At 46.8% G+C, this 23,145-nt stretch overlaps 2 protein-coding genes across 6 annotated transcripts in view; both read right to left on the minus strand.

Annotated features, from left to right (window-relative positions):
- Positions 1 to 16,666, minus strand: part of INPP5B (inositol polyphosphate-5-phosphatase B) — a 44,502-nt gene extending 27,836 nt beyond the window's left edge. For 3 of the 4 annotated variants that reach the window (XM_036231955.1, XM_036231951.1, XM_036231961.1), the window contains exons 1-7: positions 16,585 to 16,666; positions 15,808 to 15,890; positions 14,678 to 14,772; positions 13,669 to 13,766; positions 13,511 to 13,540; positions 12,165 to 12,275; positions 8,507 to 8,638 (exon numbers count right to left, since the gene is read on the minus strand). In XM_036231955.1, the coding sequence (XP_036087848.1) occupies positions 8,507 to 8,638; positions 12,165 to 12,275; positions 13,511 to 13,540; positions 13,669 to 13,766; positions 14,678 to 14,772; positions 15,808 to 15,864 (523 nt within the window). In that variant the 5' untranslated portion in view covers positions 15,865 to 15,890; positions 16,585 to 16,666. Of the gene's footprint in view, positions 1 to 8,502; positions 8,639 to 12,164; positions 12,276 to 13,510; positions 13,541 to 13,668; positions 13,767 to 14,677; positions 14,773 to 15,807; positions 15,891 to 16,584 lie in introns of those variants that run through there. The other variant, XM_036231964.1, reaches the window with a different exon arrangement.
- Positions 16,667 to 18,220: 1,554 nt separating this feature from the next.
- Positions 18,221 to 22,542, minus strand: LOC107517061. Of its 2 annotated transcripts, XM_036232012.1 has the most exons (7): positions 20,774 to 22,542; positions 20,516 to 20,580; positions 20,335 to 20,433; positions 19,916 to 20,081; positions 19,279 to 19,343; positions 19,019 to 19,114; positions 18,221 to 18,643 (listed from the first exon to the last, which is right to left on the minus strand). In XM_036232012.1, exons 1-7 carry the CDS (start codon positions 20,814 to 20,816, stop codon positions 18,380 to 18,382), a joined length of 798 nt encoding a protein of 265 aa, XP_036087905.1. In that variant the 5' UTR covers positions 20,817 to 22,542; the 3' UTR covers positions 18,221 to 18,379. The 2 variants fall into 2 exon arrangements, with proteins under 2 accessions (XP_036087905.1, XP_036087901.1); XM_036232008.1 differs by having other exon boundaries at positions 18,561 to 19,343.
- Between the last annotated feature and the right edge of the window lie 603 nt (positions 22,543 to 23,145).

Consider the following 23,145-nt stretch of genomic DNA (forward strand, 5'->3'; position numbering starts at 1 on the left):
AAGCTTTCAAACTACATGGCTGAAAGATGCCCTAGAAACCAAACCAGACCTATCCAAGGCCCAGATCTACAAAACAAAATGAGGAGACAAAGCCTCAGTTTCAACGTCTTTTAGTCAGGACTAACACTGATTCGGGGTCTGGGATTTTTCTAAAACATGACATCACATAGGGAAAAAAGGTAAATTCACGCCAAAATCCAAATACCCCAATTCTTTTGAAAATTGTATGAGAAGCAACAACATTATTTCTTAATTCATTTGCTCTTTCTGTCTTCTCTTCTTACAGTCCTCCAATCCCCGCAGGTCTTCTAGGTATTTGTAGGTACTCCCCAAGATCTAGACCAGTGTTGCCTAAAAGAACTTTCTGTGATGACAGAAATGTTCTATAACTGCACTGCCTAAAATAGCAGCCACTAGCCACACCTAAACACTTAAAAATGTGGCTACAGTGAATCAGAAACTGAATTTTTAATTTTATTTATCTAGCCACTTATAGCTAGTAGCTACCAAGTTGGACAGTACAGATTGAGATCTTGTTTTTTATCTTTTACAAAATCATCAGTAAAGGGGGTCATATATACGGTGATGGAAGGAGATTTGACTTTGGGTGGTGAACATACAATGCAATATACAGATGATGTATTATAGAACTGTACACTTGAAACCTATATAATTTTATTAAGGAATGTCACCCCAATACATATTTTAAAAATTAGTCATCAGCCACAGTTAATTCTAAAAAAAGCTGTCCAGCTCTGCCTGAACTCAGGTCCCTCAACTGCTTCCCAGGCATTTCCACAAGATGTTGTGTGCATGGGTGGGTCCCAGGAAAAACTGTGCTTTGACTTCTGGGCCCTTTCCCTAAGCTCTCCCTTCTATCACCAGCACCATCATTCTCCCTGTCAGTCAGGTCTGCAATCCTGCCACTCACTCACCCCTCTCCTTGTGCCCCTAGAGCCATTCAGTCATCCAGTCAGTCATTGGTCCCTTGATTCTCACGGCTGGCTTCCTCCAAGTCATCCTCTCCTCACTTGTTACCTCAAGAGTCTCCCGACCAAGAGGTCTTCCCATTTCTCTCTACCCAATTCAGTCTCTGGACTTGGCCAGATTAAACTGTGACTTCATCTCTCCCTGCTCTAAAGCTTTCGGTATTACACCACTGCCTGAGCATTAAGATCCAGACTGGCTGAACTGGCATATGAGGCCCTTTGCAAACTGGCCCTACTATCTCTCACCAATCCACCACCAAAGACAAAAGCCCAATCTAAACAGACCAGTTCCCTATGCGTGCCACCCTCACTCCTGCCTCCATATAAAGTCCCTCCTACTTTTTGGCCACCTCTCCTTCAAAGCCTAGCCTCAACTCCTGTGTCCTCCATCACAAAGCACTCTCCAACCACACTAGTCCTTGGCAGTCATTTCTATGAATTCTGTAGGCCTTCTTGTCCATGTAACTGGTTTGGCACTTTAAGAGAAATTAGAGTCTTTTGGAAAAGCTTTGGGCCTTGGAACACAATAGACCTGGCTATTTTACTGGCTATATCCACTACCTCATATGAAACCTCAAGCAAATTACTTGTTTCCTCATTTGTAAAATGAGGATAACACCACCCAACTTATAAAGAAATCAAAAGAATAAACAAATGAAATCTAAATGAGTTAAGAGTCCAACACAATGCCTGGCACACAACAGATATTCAAGAACTATTAGTTCTTTTCTCTCTGCTCTACCACTCCAAACTAATCTCCCACTGCTCTGATAATAATGACCACCACTTATCTAGTACCCTGTAATAGCTAGCTACTGTGCCAAGTGCTTCATGTTTTATTTCTGATTGTTGGCCTCATTTTATAAATAAGGTTATTGAGACCCAGAGCAGATAGCAGACATGCCCAAGGACAATTAACACCCAGATCTGCTTGACTCCACAGACTCCCCTTTTGCAAACATGAGCACAACATCTTCAATGAAACTATAAACTCTTAAGGGTAAATACTGTATGAAGAGAAGTGTTGAGTCTGTTTCAACAACAAGGCAGTACCATCATGGTCTCCACAGGATATGTGGGTGTGTGTGGCTGTCATTGCTGGGTGGGGATCATGGCCTATCCTTCCTGAGCAATTACAAAACAGGTCTAAGAGGAGGTGCCCCTTCCTATCTTCTCAGTCACTGGCTTTTGCATTCCATTTCGAGAATGCTGTGAGCAAAATACTACAAAACCACGTGAGCAAAATACTGACAATTCAAACTGGCAGGAGTAAGTGGGTTGGTTCAATGCTACTGACAATGCTTAGTGACACCATGCTATGTGCTCTCTAGTCTAAGACAGGGCAACACATACCAGCAAGAGATATGTTCAATTCATGGGGAGATAAACAGATCAAGATCCAACTACCCAGAACCCAAGTCAGGCTGTGTTCATTTTGACAATGATAATAACATATCATGAATAATGGTAATAGTAAATATTTAAGGCTTACTACACAGCAGGCATGGCTTTAATCACTTTACATATATTTGGTCTTCACAGCTTTTCCATGAGGTATGTGCTATCATTGTCTGCACTTTACAGATTTGGAGATAAACACACAGAGGTTAAGTAACTTGCCAAGAACACACAGCTGATAAATGGCACATCCAGAATTCAAAAACAAGAAATCTGAGTCAAGAGTCTGTGCTCTTAACCAATAAACTATATTATCTATCAGGAAAGCATGAGGTTCAGAAAGCATTTCTGATAGAGGAAATAATTTCAGCACAAAGACATGCCACTATGGTATGGTCAGAAATAATAAGGGATAATAAGTAGTATAAAAAGGTACAAATAAAAAGTTCTGTTTGAGAAGCATTAGGGGATACAAAAGAATAATGTAGGCCTGTAGAGGTGAGGGCTCAAGCACTGGTTCAGAGGACCTGAGTTCTATTCTCAACTCTGTCATTGACCAGTAAGTGATCACAGCCATGTTATTTATCTTCTCTGAGCCTTGATCTCTTCATCTGAAAAATGGACATCCTCTTAGAGAACTTTCGTAGCACACTGTGAGGCCCACAGACCATTAGTGAGTGCTTAATAAATGGTAACTGCTAATAATAACAATAATGAATAATCATAACAGTAATATATTTTTTATAAATAAAATTTTATTTTATGTATTAGTAATAACATTTTATTACAAATATCAGAGCCAAACTGTAAAACTTTGAATGCTAAAGTTTGGATTTTACTTATGACAAAGGAGAACTAAGTACATGGCTCATAGGACATAAGGCAGGGAACTCTTGAGACAAGCCTAAAACACTGGTCACCCAGCATTAAAAAGAATGGAACTACTTGGGCTGCGAACCCAAGTAGTTCTGTTACTTTCTTAAAAGTCAAATAACCATTATTCTTAGGTACTTTTCTTTCTTTTCAACATTTCCCATTATCTTATGGCTTAAAAAAGTGCCATAGACTTTGGCATTTAAAATGAGCAGAGACATCTCTAAAAACACATCCTGTGCCCTGCAAACCTTTGAGCCTGGGACTCAAAATCCAACGTGCACCCAGTGTAAATGCAACTTGGGTTAGTTAGCAAGGACTAAATAGGATTAGTTTAGCTTTCAAGAAGGAAAATTGTGAGTGCGATCACGTTCCAGCAACAGGTTGTAGTGGTGACAGGCTATTGGAGAGATGACTTGACTTTTTCCTCCAGGCTCTCCCTTTACTGGGCCTTCTGTGAACTTCCTGTGGTCTGATGATAAAGCTGAAAGAGAAGTGAACAGGAGCAAACCAGGAAGAGGGGAGAGAAGTGCAGAGCATGCTCAAAGAGGAAGGGGACAGGACTTGTGCAGGTCCAAAACACTAGGCTATGAGCTCTAAGGGTCTCTACGGTTCAAAAAGGATAAAGACATTTTTTGAGCACCTACTGATATACAAGGCATTAGGTTGACATTTGGGGAGAGAGGATGCAAAATGCTACCAAAAGCAAGTTTGAGCTTGTAAAAATGTAGCTGAATGACCAGTCAACAAGGGGATGAAAAAGCACAGGGCTTATCCAGTAATAATGAACAGTCGAGTGTGAAGTCAGAGGAAATGAAGGTGCATTAAGGCAGATAAGACTAGAAGCGGGGGATAAGCCAGGCTGCGCAGGACTTGAATCTGAACTAAAGAATCTGAACTTTATTCTGTAGACAACAGGGAAGGATGTAACATTCAAGTTCACATACAAAATTGTAAGGCACAATAAAAGTCATGTTCTAAAGAGATCCCTAAGGGAGAAGGAGTCTTAAGGTTAGGAAGACTCATCACTACATTAGTTCTGGTAAGAGGATACCAACATGAACTATGGAGATTAAAAATTTTTTGGACAGAATTTGGTTATTAGACATACGAAGGGAAAGAAGAGTCAAAGATGACTGAGGTTTTAGTGATTGCCTCTAGAGAAAAGAAAATGGAGGGAAGGAAGGAGTAAAGAAGAAAATGAGTGTAGCTCTTTGGAAGATACCAGCCTAGGATAGGCCCTGAAGAAGGCAGCCAGTTTCTAAGGTCTTGGAGGCAGGAATCTGAAATTCTTAAATGTGTTTCCTAAATGAAAGTACCCCTAAGTAATTTAGCATTCCTTAAGTCCTGTGCGACCTTTTGGGAGGCAAACATTCACTTCCATTTTACAGGTGGAAGAAAGGAAAGTGAAGAGTCATGTCCAATATTGTACTAAGGTGCAATAATGAAAATAAAAATAAATATAAAAATATCCAGGCCACTTGGACATATATTTTTCGCAGGTTCTCATCATTCATACTTGCTAGCTTTAGTTCACATTTGCATCACTGGGAAGGCCTACAAATTTGTTATCGTATATTTTAAGCAACAAAGAAAACATGCAAATCAGTTAGCTTCTATGTTCCAACACTGTCTTTCCTCTAATAAATATTGATGCCTCCCTATTCCTGAACCTTCCTTCTCCGGGGATTTTTCTGTGCAAAGTTCCACTTCTAACTGATGTTTTTGTGGGTCACCTCTCTTGCTCTAGACTCCTACTGTAGAATTCCAAAACTAACTGTTTTCTGAAGGAAAGACGTTTTCAGGGGTTTCTCCTGTTCTAAAAACAAACACAAGGTTAAATGGGACAATGAGGGAAACTGGAGAAGGGAACAAGAAAAGGAGGAAGAAAAGTAAGCCATTCTCTTTTGTTTAAAGAAACAAAATTATTCAAATTAATTTGCTTAGCAGCCTGCAGAGCTTGCCACAAAGGTGGCAATGATGGGTGTTATTTCTACTTGTAGGATAAAAATCCAGGAAAATCCATTTTCTCTAGGCTAAAAGGATGTTGGTCACGCACACTTTACTTGAGAGAGAAAGACAGACAGTCAAATAGACAGATACACCCAGGGGCTGTTTCTCCAACATTCTCTCCGGCTTCTACCCTGATAAATCTAGGTTACCCTTTATGCTACCCTGAGATATAAATAGCATCCATTTCCTTTCTCAGGCCAAACAAACTTTAATATTTTGTTTCCTAGGTCCAAAGGAAAAAAATACTCATAGTACATCTCATTCTTAATTTGAGTTACTACAAAGCTGCCTCACTTTGAATCAACCATGGAATAAAAAAAAAAAAAATCACCTCAAAAAGACCAAAGTTTGTTTGCTAGCACCACTTTGTTAAACTGGCTTAGAACTGCCCCGGTGAGACTTCTAAGTAGCTATTTCCTTTCTGGTGCATAGCTCAGAATCCTCCAGAACACAGCCCAGGTCTTTGCATGTGCTCAGGATGAAATGCAGGTGAATACTTTACACAAGGACATGGATGAGAACTGAGCCCTGAGCCAGATCCTCCAAGGAGTTTTCTGGATAAGAGCACTTTCAGTTGCTAGATAGAAATAAGGAGGCTTTTCTCCTATTTCTTTTTAAGGAAAGAAAAAGCTACACAAGGAAGAGCAGTTAAGTAAGTGAAGAAGTGGAAAAAACCTCTCCCTACAACAGCTACTTGTCTGACACTAGCACAAGGTCTTAGCAGCTGAAGAGGCCAATCAGATGAACAGGCTGCCTCTCAGCTCGAAGCATTACATTGTACTTTAACATCACGACTTAGCTCAAAGACACGGGTCTGAACCGGAAGACATGGACTCCAACCTAAAACTAAAGGCATTTCGCTTTTCTACCACAATCCGTAGCAAGCTTGCCCTGACACCCTGAATTTAGCAGAGACAAAAAGAAAGGAATAGATGTTTTGGAGGGAAGCATCACAGTGAGTTCTTTGCTTTCGCTACCAAGACAAAGACGAGGAGAAAAGACCAGATTCACCTTGTCCCCCAAACACCTAGGCCTTTAAAGTGGTCACTCTACAAGGACCACCTCCTGCTGCGTCGACCCTACACTCTCTTTCCTCTATTTATGGACTCACTGATCCCTCTCTGTCAGACTGTCCGCTCCTCAAGGGAGCCCTGTTTCTCCTGATATGCATTATAAATAGAATTTTAATGCAACCTTTGGCCTCAGGTTGGTCCCCCCCAGGCTACCGAGAAGTGGATATTTTGATCATATGCATATGGAGAGAACCAAATCCACTACTACCTGTTTCCCTTGGGGTCTAGACTCTCCAGAACATCCAGAGGAGGCCAAAAGGGTTCTTCCCACTTGTAGAAGATGCGATTCTCCTCTGAGGCCAGAGCAACTCCAGAAACAGAGCTGACCCAAACAGAACAGGGGGCTTGATGCTATTTCTTCCCAATTTTAACACGAGCAATTTAGCAATTAATACAGTCATCCCTCTTACTGTAAGTATTACAATGAAGACAGATCATTTCAAATTAAAAATAAAACCAAAACCTTGACAGCATGTAGCTAGTTTTCTTTTTCTCTCTTTTTTTTTTTTTTTTTTTTTTTTTTTAAAAAAAAGGAAACGAAAAATTCTGAGATCCCAGCACCATTTACCACGAGGGGCTTCAGACCTGTGCTGACTTCTCACCAAAGACCTCTCTCTACTTAGGGACTGAAACACTTCAAGAGCCTGGTTCTGCTGTGCTGGCAGAGAAGACAGAACCCACCTTTTTCTGTTGCCATTGGGCCTGTCATCCTCTTTTGAGGAGCAAGGAAAGGATATGTTCTTAATCTTAACTCTATGGGTCCCAGCACCATAGCCCAGAATGTCATGGAAACTGAAGCAATAGATGTCTCCAGATCATCACTTCAAGTGAGCTGAGATAAGCACATGAAAGATACAAACTATCAGCGTCGTCAAGTGCTTTGACCATGTCTTGTGGTGGCTGCAATGAAGGGAAAGCACAAGCACTGAGGAAGTCCTTCTCTCGCCTCGTTTCCTCTCATTCTACAAACTTATGCAACATGCCATTCCACCCCACCCCACCCCTCATAGGTTCCAGGCCTTGTAAGAGCAAGTGGAGTGCTGGCCACACTTTACATGGCTACTTGACAGATTCTTCATCACTAGCAAACGGCAGAGAAAAGAGGCACAAATGGGGACTAGCGGTCATGCCAAAGCTCCCACGTAACTCGAGCTGCATGAGCACACCCAGGAGAAAAAAAATACCTGGATGCCCTGGCGACAACCTAGGAGCTGGACAGAAAATACAGATCTGCAGGTCCTCCCAAAGCACCAGATTGACCCAAATTTCAGCCCTGGGCCTCATGCTCTCCAAAAGACAACCTCCTGCTCAACAATCGGCCTTTTGTGCTGCACGACACTGTCCACCAAGGGATGGGTGGAAAAAATTTAATCCCCTTCACCTGTAACCTCATTCTGGTCTCTAGTCCCAGGGTGGACCGACAGGGCTCTCCCGGACTCCAGGTCTGGGCATAGACCCACCCATCACAGGGGCTGAGGACCTACACGAAAGGAAGGTAGTCCTAACGCACACACCATTCCTTACCCAAAAGCCGACTGCACCCCCACACAAGCCAAACTTGAAAAGTCAGGGCTGAAGAACTCACCGAAGGTTAGGATGGAGAAATTGAGGCTCAAAGAGGGGCAGCGACTGGCCCCAGGTCACACAGAGAGTTAGAAACGGAGCTTTACTACAACCCCAGTCTCGGGATTCTGAAGTGCCCCCACTGCCACACGCCTGCGCTCGTCACGCTCGGCTAAGAATAACTAATATCCCCACAGAACTTCAGCCCGTGTCCCCGCCTTCCCAGGGCGAGGACCTTGGTCTTCGCCCAGCGCGTCCACCCACCAAACCGCAGGCCCTGCCCATTCGAGGGCCAGGCCCCGCCACAGCCCCTGGTCCTGAGCCCCAATCCAGCTTCCTATCGCCCCTCAGACCTGCAGGGTCGCGCTCCCGAGAGCCGGCGGCGGCGGACATTTCCCAATCTGCTCCTTCAAGCTCCTCATCGCACCGCTCGCTTCGCCCCGCCTGCACCGCCTCCAAGAGGGCCCCGCCCCATGAGCCACCTCCACCAATCGAAGGCTGGTCTGCTCCATGGCCCCACCCCTAAACAGAGCGAAGCCCGCCCCTGCAGCCGAGCCTCCTCCAATCCTCACCACCCTTTCCAAGACGGATACCTGCCTTCGCCTTTTCTGGTGCACTCCGGCCAGGTGCCTGAGGCCGAATTCCAACCGCGCTGTGAGGGTTTCTGCTCTGTGCACTTGTAGCGAGACAGCCAAAGGAACTCAGGATCCGGGGTCTCGGGGTTGAAGCCTGTGGCAGAAACAAGGAGGAATACTGAGCCAAAGGCTCGAAGAGCCAGCTCCACCTCTTCATGATTGTGTGACCGTGAACAAATCGCTCAGCCTCTCTGGAGTCTCCAAGCCTGTTTCCCTCTGTTTGCCTCGCGCACACAGTGTGTCTGAGATTCAAATGCAATGTGCACCAATAGGTGCACTTCCAAGGTAGACCCGCGGCACTCCTTCAACCTCGTGGCAACTGTGTGCCAAGGTCTAATCTATGCTTTATAGGCTTATTACCTCTTTAATCTTCACAACAAACTTTAGGAGGTAGGAAACTGAGCTCAGAGTGATGAAGGCTAAGGTTGGTTACAGAGTGAGTGAGTGGCAGAGTAGGGACTAAATCAGATGTCAGTACTAGGGAGTGGATTGGGTGCTTTAACTACCCATAACCTCTAACAGCAACTCAGCGGTGTGCTTGTTATGAAATACATTTTCAAGACAAGCCCTCTGGTTCCCCCTTAACCACATTGCCATTCCTTCTTCCTAGAAATTCTTCAGTCTCTTATGCCTGTTGCTCAAACCCAGGTCTGTCTGGCTTCCAAACACTTGCTGTTACATCCTATGTTATCCTGCCTATTCCCCTTGTAGAACTACATGAATCTGACCAAACTGAAATGGATTTGCATGGATGTCATAAATAAGAAAGTTTGGGGCCCAGTCCTGAAGATGGCATTACCAGACAAAGTTTTTAAATTATTTTCAGCATTTATATACTGTTAACCTATATTGGGCCTCATCTGATCCTCACAAAACTCTTAGAGTATTACTAGGTAAGGCAAGTTTATATTTTCATTGTATAAATAATAAAGCCAAGACCTAAAGAAATAAAATATATTATTCACATTCACAACTAGGAAATGGCAGAGCTGGGATATGAACTGAAATCTTCAGACTCCATGGGCTTTGGAGTTAGAATCTGGGGTTCCAAACCTGGTCCTATTACTTCAATTGATAAATGACCTTGGGTAAGTTACTTACCTTCTCTATGTCAGTTAACTCATCTATAAAACAGGATATCACTCTAGAATTGCTCAAAGACTAAACAGGAAAATATGGTTGTTATGCATTGTCTAGATAAATGTTTGGCACATAGTAGATGCTTAATTAATGTTAGCTAATTCTTTCTCTAACTGTGGTCTCCTGACCAAGGCACTGCCACTCCTTGGCCTTTTGTCCTGCATATTATCAGCCAAGAACTGGGAGGGGAAAACCTAAGTACTTTTATCTGTAACTTCATTCTGGACTTCAGTCTCTCTATCTGTAAAATACAAGTTTGGGGCTGGTGGATATCCAAGAACCTGTCAGCTCTTATAGTCCCCTCTCACTCAGGCCCCTGGCAACTGTTCAGAGAAGTTGAGTTAGCACAATTTCCCTGCTGGTTACCCCAGGTGTGGACCCCAGAAGAAAGAGCAGTTCAGGGAACTGCAAGGCAACAAAGCCTAAAAGAGGGAGGTCATTCTCAACTCTCGTCTCTCCTTCATTCTCACAGCTGGGTTCCCATTCAGCACATATGTATTAAGTGCCTGGCACATGCCAGGCACTGTTCTAACCAATGGGGCCAAAGTTGTGAATACTTTGTGAACACCCAAACTCATTGCTCCCATAGCGCTTTCATTTTCATCTGTTTGATCTCTCCAATCCATTCTCTCTTCCCCATCCCCATTAATTACCAAGTGCTGGTTAAAGACTCATTTTTTATGCCTGACCATTGCGACACATTCCCATTGATCTCCCCACTCTAGGATCTCTTCTCCAGCACCAGCTGCCAGATGAGCTTTTCTGACCTGAAAATCCTGCCTTGTAGTTCCTCTTTTAAAACTCCTAAACTCCCACAAGCTAAAGGGCAAAGCTCAAGCTCTTTGTTGGTTATTTAAGACCCTTCATGAGCTGCCTCTGTAGACCTCTCCTGATTCAGCTTTCTGCACCCTCCTCCTACTGTGAGTTCAGCCCCACCAAATGACCTGCTATTCCCTCCAACTGTCCTTTTTTCCTTGCTGCCTGCCTGGAAAAAAAAAAAAAATTCATCCTTCAAGTCTCAGATTGAACACCACCTCCTAAATGAAGCCTTCCCTGAATTGTTTATTTGGGACAGGGTGACAAGGAGCATAGAAAGCATTAGAGCAAAACTCAAGAGCTCAAGTTCTGGCGTAGAATATCTCATCCTGTCTAATCCTGGCTCTAGAGTTTACCAGCTATGTACTCAGGCAAGGCACTTCACCTTTCTGAGCCTCAGTTTCCTCATCTGTAAAATGGGAACATTGCTAATACCTACTGTGTAAGGTTGTGGTAAAGATAATGTGTGAAAAGTTCTTAGAGTGGTGTCTAACACACAAGTCAACAATAAACATTACCTAAGTTAAGAACACTCTTGTATGGAAGGGGGGAAAGTGTTCTGAGCTCCTACTATGTGCGTGTACTTTTCATGTGCATTATCACATTAATTCCCATAGCTCCATGAGAAAGATATTCTTTACATACAAAAGTTTACAAAACAAAGGATCAGAGAGGTGAGGTGATTTGCCCAAAGTCACACAACTAGGGACCAGCAAAGATATGTTTCAAATGCAAGGGGCTGTGTAGCTTCGAAGTCCAAGCTCTTTGCTGTTATTACTATTATCACCTCTCCAACAACTACTACTAATAATCATAAGTTATCTTTATTAGTTGAAGGCTTGGACATAAATTTCCCCCTGCTTATAAAATAAACATTAAACCCCTTAACCAGGCAGTCAGAACTCTATAATCTTGTTTTTCCTCCTTTTCCCCATACCCCAGTTTTCATTCAAAGCCAGTCCTGTTCCTGGCACATCCTCCCGATGTTCATGCTCCATGGTGAGACCACGACAGAAGGAAAGCCCTCCCTTCACTCCTACAGAGACAAGATGTTAGCCTGAAAGGAAACAAGTCATGGTGTTGGGTAAACACCTAAGCCCCAGCACCTGGTGGCTCAAATTTGCATGTTCCATGGCTGATCCTCTGCTCTATACAAACTCTCCTTTACAATATGCCTGGCTGATTTCCCAGTCTAAACAAATTCTGCCTTAGAGGCTGCTAACTTCTCCTTGCTAAGCCAAAGCTAGAGCATTTTCTCAGCTGCAGTGGGGGACAGAGCAGAGTTCAAGGGGAGGAGGGCCTATATGATAGATTTCTCTTGGTTCTAGCTGGCAGAGAGAGAGAAAAGATGGGACTCTAGAAGCTATTGACCCTGCCAACTTGTAAGAGATTTTGCATCAGAATCACAACTACCTTGTGCAGCCATGCCCAAAGCCAAGAGGACAAAGTGGACCTGCTAGAATTAAAACTCAGGTCCAGAAACAGAAAAATTGAAAAGCAATCACCATGATTGGCTGGTGGCCTGGGGGCACTGTGGTCACATGACAATAGCTTTGAGAGAGAACAGAAACTGTGGAGTATGAGTCCAGAGTATAGAAAATCAACTGGTAGTGGGTAGGTCAGTGCCCAGCCAATTGCCCCAGGGAGCTTGGGGTGTTACCTACCTGGACAGGCTCTAGCAACTTCCTGGAGGAACGTCCTGGTGTGTGAACCAAAGGGTAACTGGAATATGAGGTTGAGTTCTGCTGTGTCCAGCTGGACAGTCACATCTGAGCCTGCATAGAAGAGGCCAGAAATGAGCCCTTGACCTTCAGGAGCTGAGGATGGCTGCATCTTAAGGCTGGAGTTTTCTGAATGGAGAATCAGCGGCCCAACCTCCCCAGATCCCTTCAGCCCTTAAGCAATTCACTAAAGGCCGCTGCTGGAGCAATAAGGACACCCTCTGTACCATCAGTTCCAAATTAACATCATCCTCACTCTATAGAGGGTATGGACCAAGGCTCCAAAAAGTCAGTAAGCCTTGCCACAGCAGAACTAGACAAAGCTGAAAGAGATGGAGCTGCAAGTTCTCTGACCTGTATGGTCTATCCCTCTGCAAGTGGAATGAAAAGCACAGAACAGCAGACAAGAGGGGCCGTCCGTCAGTCAGTCTATCCAACTGTGCCTGGCAGGAGTGAGGCACTGGGAATACCGTGGTGAAGAGAACAAGCGTGGCTTGTCTTCAGGGAGTAGACTGTGGATTGCGTCTTGTTCATAGGAGAACCCCAGCCTCTGGCAGCCATATGAAAAGCATCCCAAAACATGTGCTGAGCTAACGAGTGACTAGGGGCAATCTAGCAGAATGATCAAAAGTATGGGCTACAAAGTCTGGGTTCTGAGTAAATTATTTAATTTCTCTGGGCCTCAGTTACCTGGCCCATAAAATGGGGATGAAAACAGTAAAAACCTCACAGAGTAGTTGTAAGGAAAGCACCGTACAATGTGTGTAAAGCTCTTGGCATAGTGCCTGGTATAAGAAAATTATTGATTAAATATTCATTTCTATTCATACTACTACTCCTATAGTCTGACAAAGAGGACAGACATTAAGTAGGTCACTACGAAAAATTAAATCTCTGTGAGTGACAGAGGCAAGGATGAGACAAAGGAGTGTGTATCAATGAGATATAATTTCAGGAGTTCAACAAAGGCTTCCTGGAAAAAGTAAAGTGTGAACTGAAGCCCTGACTAAGAGAAAAGAGGTGTGAGAGCTTTCGGGAAGAGGGAACAGCATGTGCAGGGACTTCGTGCTGAGAACCTGTCATGTTTGAGATGATGGAAGCAATCCAGAGGATTCCAAGCCCGGCAAGCGTGGAAGCGAGTGACAGGAACTGAGGCCAGAGAAGTGGGGAGTCTGGACCCTGCAGGGTCTGATAAGGGTACCAGAGGGTGCTCTTACTTCACATCATTTCTCTCTGCAGAGCCTGTACCCCCGACCCCGACTGGGACCCAGACTGAAAGGTCCACTCACCAAGAATGTACAGTTCACCATCTGGGAACACTGTGGGAAGGGAAATGAAAAGGCCTTAGCTATTGAGCACTGAGTGCCACAGCACTGTCCTTGCTCCCAGTGTCCAACCTCAGCAAGGGCAGAAATGACCTGGGGGCCCACCCAGCCCCCTGTGGCACCTTCTTCCAGCGTAAAATCCCTCGAGACCGGCACTATCTGGTCCAAAGAGACATCATCCCCGGTAATGGCCATCCTCCGGTGGTTATACAGGAAGAGACTGAGGGCAGAAAGCAGAGGTAAGGACCAGACCCACTGGCTGTTCCTCAGGCCCATCGTGAAGGCCTTGGGGTGCTCACACTCCCTCATTAGTCCCTAGGGCTGTGCTGGTTGTACCCAGCTCTGCACAATCATCATACTCTCTCTATCCATGGTACTTATTAGAGACTGTGATTTATGGATAGGTCACCAAAGATGAACTTGTCTCCTTTTGAGGAGACCATGCTTTATTAGTAAAACATGTGCTTGATCTATCCATTGTACTTTCTAGCACTGCCTGTGGTAGAGCAGCGCAACCTTAACCACCACCTTCCCCTCCCTGAACCTCAGTTTCTTCATCTGTAAAGTGAGGGAGGTGGATTGGAAAATGCCTAAGGTCCCTCCCTGCCAGCTCTGAGCCCCTAAGGTTCACATGCTGGCAATGAGACCGTTGACAAGCATTATTATTCTCTCTCTGTTTCTGTGTAATATGTGGGTGTTAGTGAGTACTCTCTAGGGTTTTAAACACTTTACGTGTGATAACTCACTTTAATCTTTAATCTAAGCAAACTGAGGTACAGAGGAACAAAAACACCTTGCTCAAGACTCCGTGGCTCAAAAGTAACAAAGCCTGTATTTGAACCCGGGAAGTCAGGCCATGAGGCTCAAGATCCAGCATGTTAAACTGCCTCTTCTCCAGATGGTTGAGGCTTATATGAACTGATATATACGAAGGGCTAAGAATATAGCGTTCATTATAAATTTATAATTAAATCAATTATATATAGTGTTCACAAAATATTAACTATCATTAATATAATTATTCTCAAAGATTCAGACTCTGCCCCAGAGGGATGGCTGAAGTCCAGCTGGAAGGTATAGGGAAGACTAATGCCATGGCCCAGACAGGCAAGGACCGAACCCCTCACTCACGCATGTTCCTGGACTCCACGTTCTGGGCGGTAGCGCACGAGCCCCAGGAGACGACTCTGCCTGCTGTCTCCCTCACACAGCACACCTTGTACCGCCTGCTGCTCAGGGTCAAGGGAAACTGAACAAAACAGGAAGCCAGAGCTCTACCAACCCAGCCCACACCACCTTCCCTGCCCTTCCCTTGTCCGCATAGATTTACTGTGTAACCTTGAGCAAGTCACGTCACCTCTCTGAGCTTGCCCTATCTGCGAAATGGGGATAATAAACCCCAAATGCAATGGGGGTTGGGTGGAGAACTGCATAGTTAAAGCACCTGGCAGAAGAGAAAAAAAGATTAAAAAATGTAAATAATAAAATGGCAATAACTACATACCTATCAAGAATTACTTTAAATGTAAATGGATTAAATGCACCAATCAAAAAACACAGGATAAGAAAACGAGACTTACTTGTCCATCAACAGACAATTGGATAAAGAAGATATGGTACATATATACAATGGAATATTACTCGTCCTAACATAGAATGAAATTTTACCATTTGGACGAATATAGATGGACATAGAGGATGTTATCCTAAGTGAAATAAGTCAGAGAAAGACAAATACCATATGATTTCACTTATATGTGGAATCTAAAAATCAAAATAAACAAACGAACAAAACAAACAAACTCATAGATACCGAGAACAAACTGATGGTTGTCAGGTGGGAGGGGGGTTGAGGAACTGGTAAAAAAGGTGAAGGGATTAAGAAGTACAAATTGGTAGTTACATGGGAATGCAAAGTACAGGATAGGGAATATAGTCAATAATGTTGTAATAACTATGTATGGTGTTAGGGGGTGCTAGATTTATTGAGGGGATCATTTCATAAGTTATATTAATGTCTAACCACTATGCTGTACACCTGACACTAACATAACATTAAATGTCAACTGTAATTGAAAATGAAAAAAGAAAAAAAGCACCTGGCAGAGAGTTTAGTACTAAGTACTTAGTTAATAGTGGTTTCCTTCCACACTGATGGTGCAGAGAGAGGGAGAGCAGATAGACACATAGACACATTCCCTTCCACTTCTCAAGGCCAGAGCAGGCTCTGGGGCTGGGAAGCTCAGCGCTGGGAAGGATATAATGATGCAGTATTCCCTCTCAGCCAGAGTCTCCTGGATCGCCACAGACTGGTCCATGCTGGCGCTCGCCGAGCAGACTCACCCTGGTGGGCAGCACAGATGGGAGCCCCCTTTGGTCAATAAATTACCCAGGAAGTGATAGAGCTGCCTCAGAGGGCTGGGGTCAGGGAAGAGGGGGCTTTGTGCAGGGAGAAGATAAAAGAGGCCTGACCCTCTTCCTCCCTAGAAAGGGCCTTGTAAAGTTTTTTGTAAAAAGGAGCTGACTCTTTGCCCCTGGTAGGATGTACAATTTGTTGTATTGTCTCTCGTCTAGGAGAGTGTCCCATTGTTCCTGAGTGGGATCCAGTCTACCTGTGGGAAGTGGGGTGCCTGGGCCCATTAATGGAGAGAGAGAGACACGTTCTCATTGCTCCGGGGGTGAGGCTATGCCTCCCTTTCAGAGAGCAGTTTTAGTTCTGCGGGCACCTCTCTGGGAAGTGTCAGTGGTGTGTGTCTGTGTGGGGTTTGGGGAGCATCCTGTTACTCCCAGGAAGGGAGGGTCTCATTCTGGACAAGAAACCCAGTTTTGTTCCTCTCTCTCTGAAGACAGGAAAAGTGTCCCATTGCTCCCTGGCTCCCACCCCAGCCCAGCAGGCCCCATTGCATCAGCCGCAGGCCAATGGGGGCATCCAGTTCCGCAGCCGCAGGACAGGGGTCTCAGCCCTCAGCTGGCTTTCTCCCTCCGGCCCAGCCCTGTCCTGGCTTCTCTGCCCCCAGCCCCCTGTCATTGCCGCCTACCTCCTGAGCTGTCACCGCTGGACACCCCGGCCCCTGGCCACCAATGACTACATTTCCCAGCATCCCCTGTGCACAATGGTCACTCAGCCTTCAAGTCCCAGCATGCCCAGGCCAAACATGGGGGGCTCCCCCGCCCCCATTAACTCCTTAGGTCCTGGGGTGCACTGGGCTGCCTGTTCCAAAAAGGTTTTCCTCATGAATGCCCTAACCTCCACCCCTGATCCTCTAAGTCATGGGGCCAGATTTATCTGTCCAGGGCCGGGAAGGGAGATGGTCACATCTGTCTCAAGAGAAAAAATAGTGCATTTTTATTTTCTCTGCAATTCCTTTCTCAACTCCTTTCATTCATGTGGGCCAACTCTGGCCTCTGCTAGAACTCTTCCTCCCCAAATAGGTACCCTGTCCTAGCTTAAAGGGGGAACAACACTATGAAGAACCATTATCCACTTTCTAGCTGGAGAAACTGAGGCTCAGGGAGATTCCCCAATTTGACCACGGCCCTGCAGCTAGCAAGCGCAAAATTGGGCCTCAACTGATTAAGTCTGACTCCAACTTCTATGCCATTGGCCAGACACCAGTACATGCTGCCTGTGTTATTTCTTCCCTTAGCCTCACGTGTATGTGTATGATGTATGTATGACATATGATGGGGAACACCCGACCTGTCTGCCTCATGGAGCTGTACGAGAATAGGTGTGAATGTACTTTGTAAAGGGTGTGGCACTGTTCCTTGTTCCTATGCTGGGCTGAGTTCCAGTTCTCTCTTCTCCTCCTCTGGAAGCAGTGCCCTTTGTTGTTCCCAAGCCCCATCCCGATTCACCGAGTCATGTACACTTGGGCAAGGCCTTTCTCCTTTTGGTCCTCAATTCCCCATCTAAGATGAGGAGGTTGCTCTAGATGGACAAAAAAGGGCAAGCTCAGATAAGAGAGTCCAGCACTGGTCTCTCAGCCTATTGGCCATTTCACTAAACTGTACCCTCCCTGAGGATGAGACTATGTCTTTTCCTTACCACCCTGGCACAATTGGCCCTCATGTTTATCGAATTATTAAATTAATGCATTATCCTAATGACTACACCTGCCCTCAAGCTTTGGCTCAAACCGAAGGGGCCATGCTGGGGAAGAAGTGACTCTGTAACTTCTAACCAGTGTCCTTTCTTCCTTTCCTAAGCTGGGAGTTGCTGCCCTGACGACCAGTACAACTTTGTATATATAAACCTCTTCCAGAAACAACTATCACCTTCTTCTCGATCTTTTCCTTTTCCTGGAAACAACCGTGGCACAAATGAATATCAAGTTTATTTGAAGTTGTTTTCAGAATCACGTGGAGGATGAGGGGAAAGGGAATTGATATAGACCCTTAGAGATAAATGGGTTGGGTGTCACTGCAGGAAAGTGGGGGAACCCCAATCCCAGCCCCACACTTTAATATCAAAGGCTTTTGGGGGAGGATATGGAAAAAAATAGATGGGGCCAGGCTCTTTTTATAATCTTTCCCCTGCAGAACTTTGGGGTCTTCCCACTTGATGAGGGTCAGGTGGGGAAAAAAAAAAAGAAAACAATTGTTCTGTTTTTTTCAGATAAACCCCAGCCTCTCCTTGGGACTGGGGCTAAGGTAAGGCCCTGACTCCTTAGAGGACACGATGGTCAGGCCTGGGTCCTGGGAGGGAGAAGTGGGGAGCCGTGAGCCCAGACAAAATAAATCCCTTTTAGTAAAGATACAGCTATAGGAATCAGAGCTGGGGGTGGGCCTGGGGGCTCGCTGGATGCTGCTCCCCAATTCGGCTGGGCTCAGCTAGGGGAGCAGGAATAGGAGCAGGGCAGAGTGGAGGAGCAGCAGCATTGCCCCAACCAGGGACCAGTACAGGGGGTTCCTGGTGGCCCCTGGGGCTGCTTGGTTGAAGTGGAGGTTCCCATCCAGCTGGAGGCAGCTGCCTGAGGTTGAGGCTTGGCAGCACTCCTGGGAGCAGGACTGAGCCACAGCCCCATAACACCTGTGGATCCCTGCCATACAGGCCTGGCTGCAACCTGCAGTGTAGCCTGAGCTGAACCGTTTCAGCTGCAAGAAGAAATGGAACCATTCATTCCCCAGATCCCTTTCCCCAACTCACGGAAGCAGAAAGTATTAAGTGGGCCATGGCTGAGCTGAACCTATCTGGACCCCTAGCTCCCACCCCATGAAATCAGCCAGCTAGTCTCTAGAGGGCATACAGTGTGATTAGTAACAAGGGGGCATGTCATGGAGACTTGGAAAATTCCAGCATAATGCAGAGTTGAGAGGGTCAAGCATGCTAGACTCCAGGCAACCTGCCTCCCAGAGGTCTAGCTCCAGACAGATTCATCTGCTGACCTACTCTGCCCAGGCAGAAGGAGAAAGGCCTGCAGTTCTGCAGAGGGACAGCACCCCAATCCTTGGAACACTCTGGGGGCCCACCTCACAAAAGTCCACGCCAACAGGGCACATGGCCACAGCTTTCTGACCTTTGAAGCAATTACTGCCTTGGCAGGAAAAGGTGGCACAGATTTTCTTCTGGAAGAGAAAGTGGAAGGAAGGTTGGGGGTGGGGAGCTGTTCGGACTGAACAGGCAGTGAATGCCAGACGGAAGCATGCCTACCCCACTGGCTCCAGCCACCGCACAACATCCGTCCCTGCCTCCACCTCCCAGAGCAGGCAGGTGTGAATGAGACACTCACATTTCTCACAAGGGCTGGTGGAGTGAGAACCAGCTTGTCCTCTTGGATGGTCAGGTGGCCTAGACCTAAAAGCAGAGCAGGGTTGCCTAGGGGAAGTGCTGTAACACCTCAGCTATGGGGCAATTCCTCTGCAAAGTCCCAGCCTCTGCCCCAAGGGAGGGCATCTTGTGTGTGGGACAGTCGCAACCTGAAACTTCCCCCTCTGCTACCACCCTAGACAAGCACAGGAGATTGTTCTGGCTGCCTTAAAGCTTGCAGGATGTGTGGGGGGGGGGGGGAAGAGGTGGAAGGGAGCGCTGGCTAAGAAGGCCTGGGGAAAGGTGGGAGTTAGGAAAGAGAATCTAGTAGTGGGATGAACACTGAAGGTAGAAAGCTCAGACTTGGAGAGTCAGTAGGATAGACCACAAAGATAAGGGTAAGCCTGGAGCTAAGATTTGAGGAACTATGAAAAGGTGGGATTCAGAGTTGAGGGTTAGTGAGTAGGCAAGGCTCAGGGCTGGGGAGAGATGTGGTGGGGCTCAGAGCTTATGGGGCCAATGGGAGCAGGAGTCAGAGTCGGGGCTCGGAGTTGGAGGGCAATGGAGGATAGGCTCGGAGCTGCGGGCGAGTGGGGCTGTCTCACCGGAGTCCAACTTACTGAGCACCAGGCAGAGTGGGCCACCACTGCAGCACTGCAGAGAGCAGGGTCCTGGGCTGGGGGCCGAGTTGTTGGCCAGTAGGCAAGGGCTGTAACTGGTTCCAATTTCCCCCTCACACCTGGGGCTGCACCGGGCCATGTAGTGAACAGTAGTGAGTTGAATCAGCTGTGTAAAGAGAGTGCCAGAGAGTCCAGGAGGATGGGGATGGGGGGTCGAGACAGAGTCCTGGGCTGTATCTTGACTTCTCCCAGCATCTCAAACACGGACTCCTCTCCCTCCTCCTTCAGTGTCTCTCTCCCAGCACCTTCCTGTATGTCCCTGAATGCCGGCCCCACTTCCAATGGCACCACTCCCAACCCCTGCAGCAGCCCCTCGTGGTGGCCTCCCACCTGGGCCCCACAGCAGCCCCACGCCACACCTCACAGTGGTGCTCCTCAGGTTCACACTCTGCGATTTGGTTGGCGAACTCTGCCTCCTGGTAGCACATCTCTCCGAAGCAGTGGAAGCTGTGGCATATCTGTGGAAGGGTTTGAACACCACGGCCTCACTCCCATAGCTAAAGGGATCCAGGAGGCTCTCTTTCTCCATACGCTGCTTACCTGGACAGGAGCAGGGGTCAGCTGACATCTGGCCAGGTTCTGGGCTACCAGTAATATCAGCAGGACTGGTAAGAGGAAAAAGAGAGAGGGGATCACTGCAGGGAGTAAACAGGTCAAGGGTTACAGGTCAAGGAAAGGTCATGCAGTGGTTAGGTGGAAGGGAAAGAAGGGGCATATCTAGGGCCCAGCAACAGTCATGGGTTAGGGTTGATCACAGAGTCTGGGGAAGGCTGGGATCCCTGGGCTGAGGACAGCTACCTCTGAGCAGAGCAGCCCTGTGACTACTATTGGCCACAGACATCTTCTGTTGAGGTGCTGCAGGAGCTGGAGAGAGTGAATGACCAGTCCTCGGCAGCCCGGGTGAGGGCTGCAAACAGAGAGTCCCATTATTACACTACGCAGATGGGTAAATTGAAGCTGGGGAGCAGGGGAGATCAACCTGTAAGGAAAAAAGGGCCCCAGGGGCTGAGCTTTTGCTTCCTGCAAGTCATACTGTCAGTGATATTAAGGCAGACACAATGGGGCCTCCAGCCTAGTGACAGCCCCTCTGAAAGTGAATGTTGTTGGCCTGGCAACAGCAGCAGCCCAGAGAGACAGAGCTGGCCCAGGCCAAGGAAACCCTGGCTCACAGAGAGGGTCAGAAGTCAGGGCTCACCTTGTCCAGGTTCTTCAGGTTCAGACCCCACTCTGTTCCCAAATCAGAGATGAACCAAGGGAAGGAGGTAGCTCTCAGACCCTGGATGTCTGGATCCTGGCTCTTCCCCCAGGACTGGGGCATCAGAACTGTAAGAGTCTACTAGGCCTAGTTCAGGTTTTTCCAAGGGCAGAATACTGCTGGAGATGAGAAATGCATTCTCATCTTCCCACCCAACCCTGGGAGGCTGAGCACAACTCAGCCCCCAACATTCCCAGGGCATGTTTCCTTATCTTCAGGGCTATAGTCCTCCTTTAGCACTTGGATGTGTCTCTTAGGTGACAACCAGAGCTGGGACCTTCTCTGGGCTGGGCCCCTTCTGGCTGTGATCTTTAATGCACAAATGGGCCAGTGCTCAGGATCCAGGGTGCTGAGGTGAGGCTGGATAGGACCCCTTAGCAATAGGGGCTACTTCTTTCTCTACTCTTCCTCCCCTTCACCACCAGGAGCCTCAGCCCCTCCACTGTTCTCTCCAACACTACACTCAAGAAGCAGCTTTCGTCCAGTCAGCACCTCTTCAAGGGGCCCTCCATCTCCAAAATGAACAGGTTAAGGGAAGGTCCCTGTGTCTTTATGAAAGGAAAGGTCCAAGCCCCCCACACAAATTCCTCTTCCTCCTTCCTGGTTTGGGTAGATGAGGCTGCCAGGACAGCTCAGGAGTGTGAAGGGGCCAAACATTCAGGCACTCAACAGAATCAGAAAGCCAGCAAAGCCTGGATAGTTATCTCCTAGTCTGTATTAGTTCTGGCTCCTTGCTCATCTACTTTAGTTTGTGCCCCTCTCCACGACTGGAGAGAATATACCCAACATTCCCTGTGCCCCACTCCCTCCAAGCTGTAGACCTACCTGCACACCTGCAGGTGCAGAGGGCAGAGAGCGTGTGTGCATGAGTCAGGAAGGCTGCAAATGCAGCCCCTAGAAGCTGGCAGCTGCTCCTCCTCCCCTCCAATCATTTGCCAGCTCTGGGAGCTCCCTCTGATGTTGCTGCCACTGGGGACACACAGGGGTCACAGGCAAAAAAAGGAAGCACAGCCAATGTCTAGACTGTAGCCAGAGGGAGAAAATAAAGCCAATCAGCAGCTTAGGCAGATCAAAGGAACCCCCATCCCCACATCCCACTGGGATGTGCTTTGTATAGATCAGAAACATGGCAGGTAGAGGGCTCTCCGAAGAGAGCAGAGGAAGGGGAGTGGGGTGCAGTGTCCTCCCAGAGCCCGCCTGGAATGGGAGAACTGTCCAGCAGCTAGTGGAAACGGTAGTGTGGCCCATTCCTGCCACGAGAATGTTGAGGTGAGGCTGCTGCTGGCAGGACTTGACGGATGAGGTGGGGAAAGAGAATATCACTTAAGGATAAAAAAAAAAAAAAAAAATCATGAAAGAGGAAGAAAATCCTCAGAACTTTGTGTGCCTCTCACTCCCCCAATGCATCGGTTACCTTTGGGGTCCTCCCTCTGTGGAGTGTTCCGGGCAGAGAACAGAAAGTGGAGTGGGGGATGACTGGTTGAGGCTGGACACAGATTTATGCACTTTCCTCTCAGAGGTAGGGAGTGAGGAGACTCCTGCTTCTCGGAGGGTCATCCCAGGATCGACCCCCGGGTTTAACACCACCAATCTGGGAATCAGTCCCAGGAATAACTCCCCAGATGCTTTCTGCCTGGGCTGGGAGCAGCAGGAGTCCTGTAGTTTCTCTGATGGGGTAGCTTTCCTCCCTGAAGAGTGAACTGAATCATCTATTCTCAGCCGGAAGCACCCTGGCAGAAGTTCAGACTCCACGTTTAAAGGAGAGATTCTTATAAGACTCAGAAACCAAATATGGACTTCTGGAGATTCATGAGCCCTGAAAATTGTGTGTAGAAATATCTATGCATGTATATTTTCCTAGGGAGAAAGTCCACAGTTATCTTTGTATTTCTAGAGGAACCTATGATCCTAAAAA

The sequence above is a fragment of the Rousettus aegyptiacus genome, unplaced genomic scaffold (genome assembly GCF_014176215.1).
Source record: "Rousettus aegyptiacus isolate mRouAeg1 unplaced genomic scaffold, mRouAeg1.p scaffold_m13_p_1, whole genome shotgun sequence".
Taxonomy (NCBI): Eukaryota; Metazoa; Chordata; class Mammalia; order Chiroptera; family Pteropodidae; genus Rousettus; species Rousettus aegyptiacus.

Excerpts from the sequence above, each read along its gene's own strand:
- LOC107517061 (XM_036232008.1), bottom strand. The coding sequence starts at position 20,816 with ATGTCTGTGGCCAATAGTAGTCACAGGGCTGCTCTGCTCAGAG. Across the intron at positions 20,581-20,773 it reads CAGGGCTGCTCTGCTCAGAG|TCCTGCTGATATTACTGGTA; the intron begins GTAGCTGTCCTC and ends TCCTCTTACCAG. Across the intron at positions 19,344-19,915 it reads CCCACTCTGCCTGGTGCTCA|GTCTAGGCCACCTGACCATC; the intron begins GTAAGTTGGACT and ends CTCTGCTTTTAG.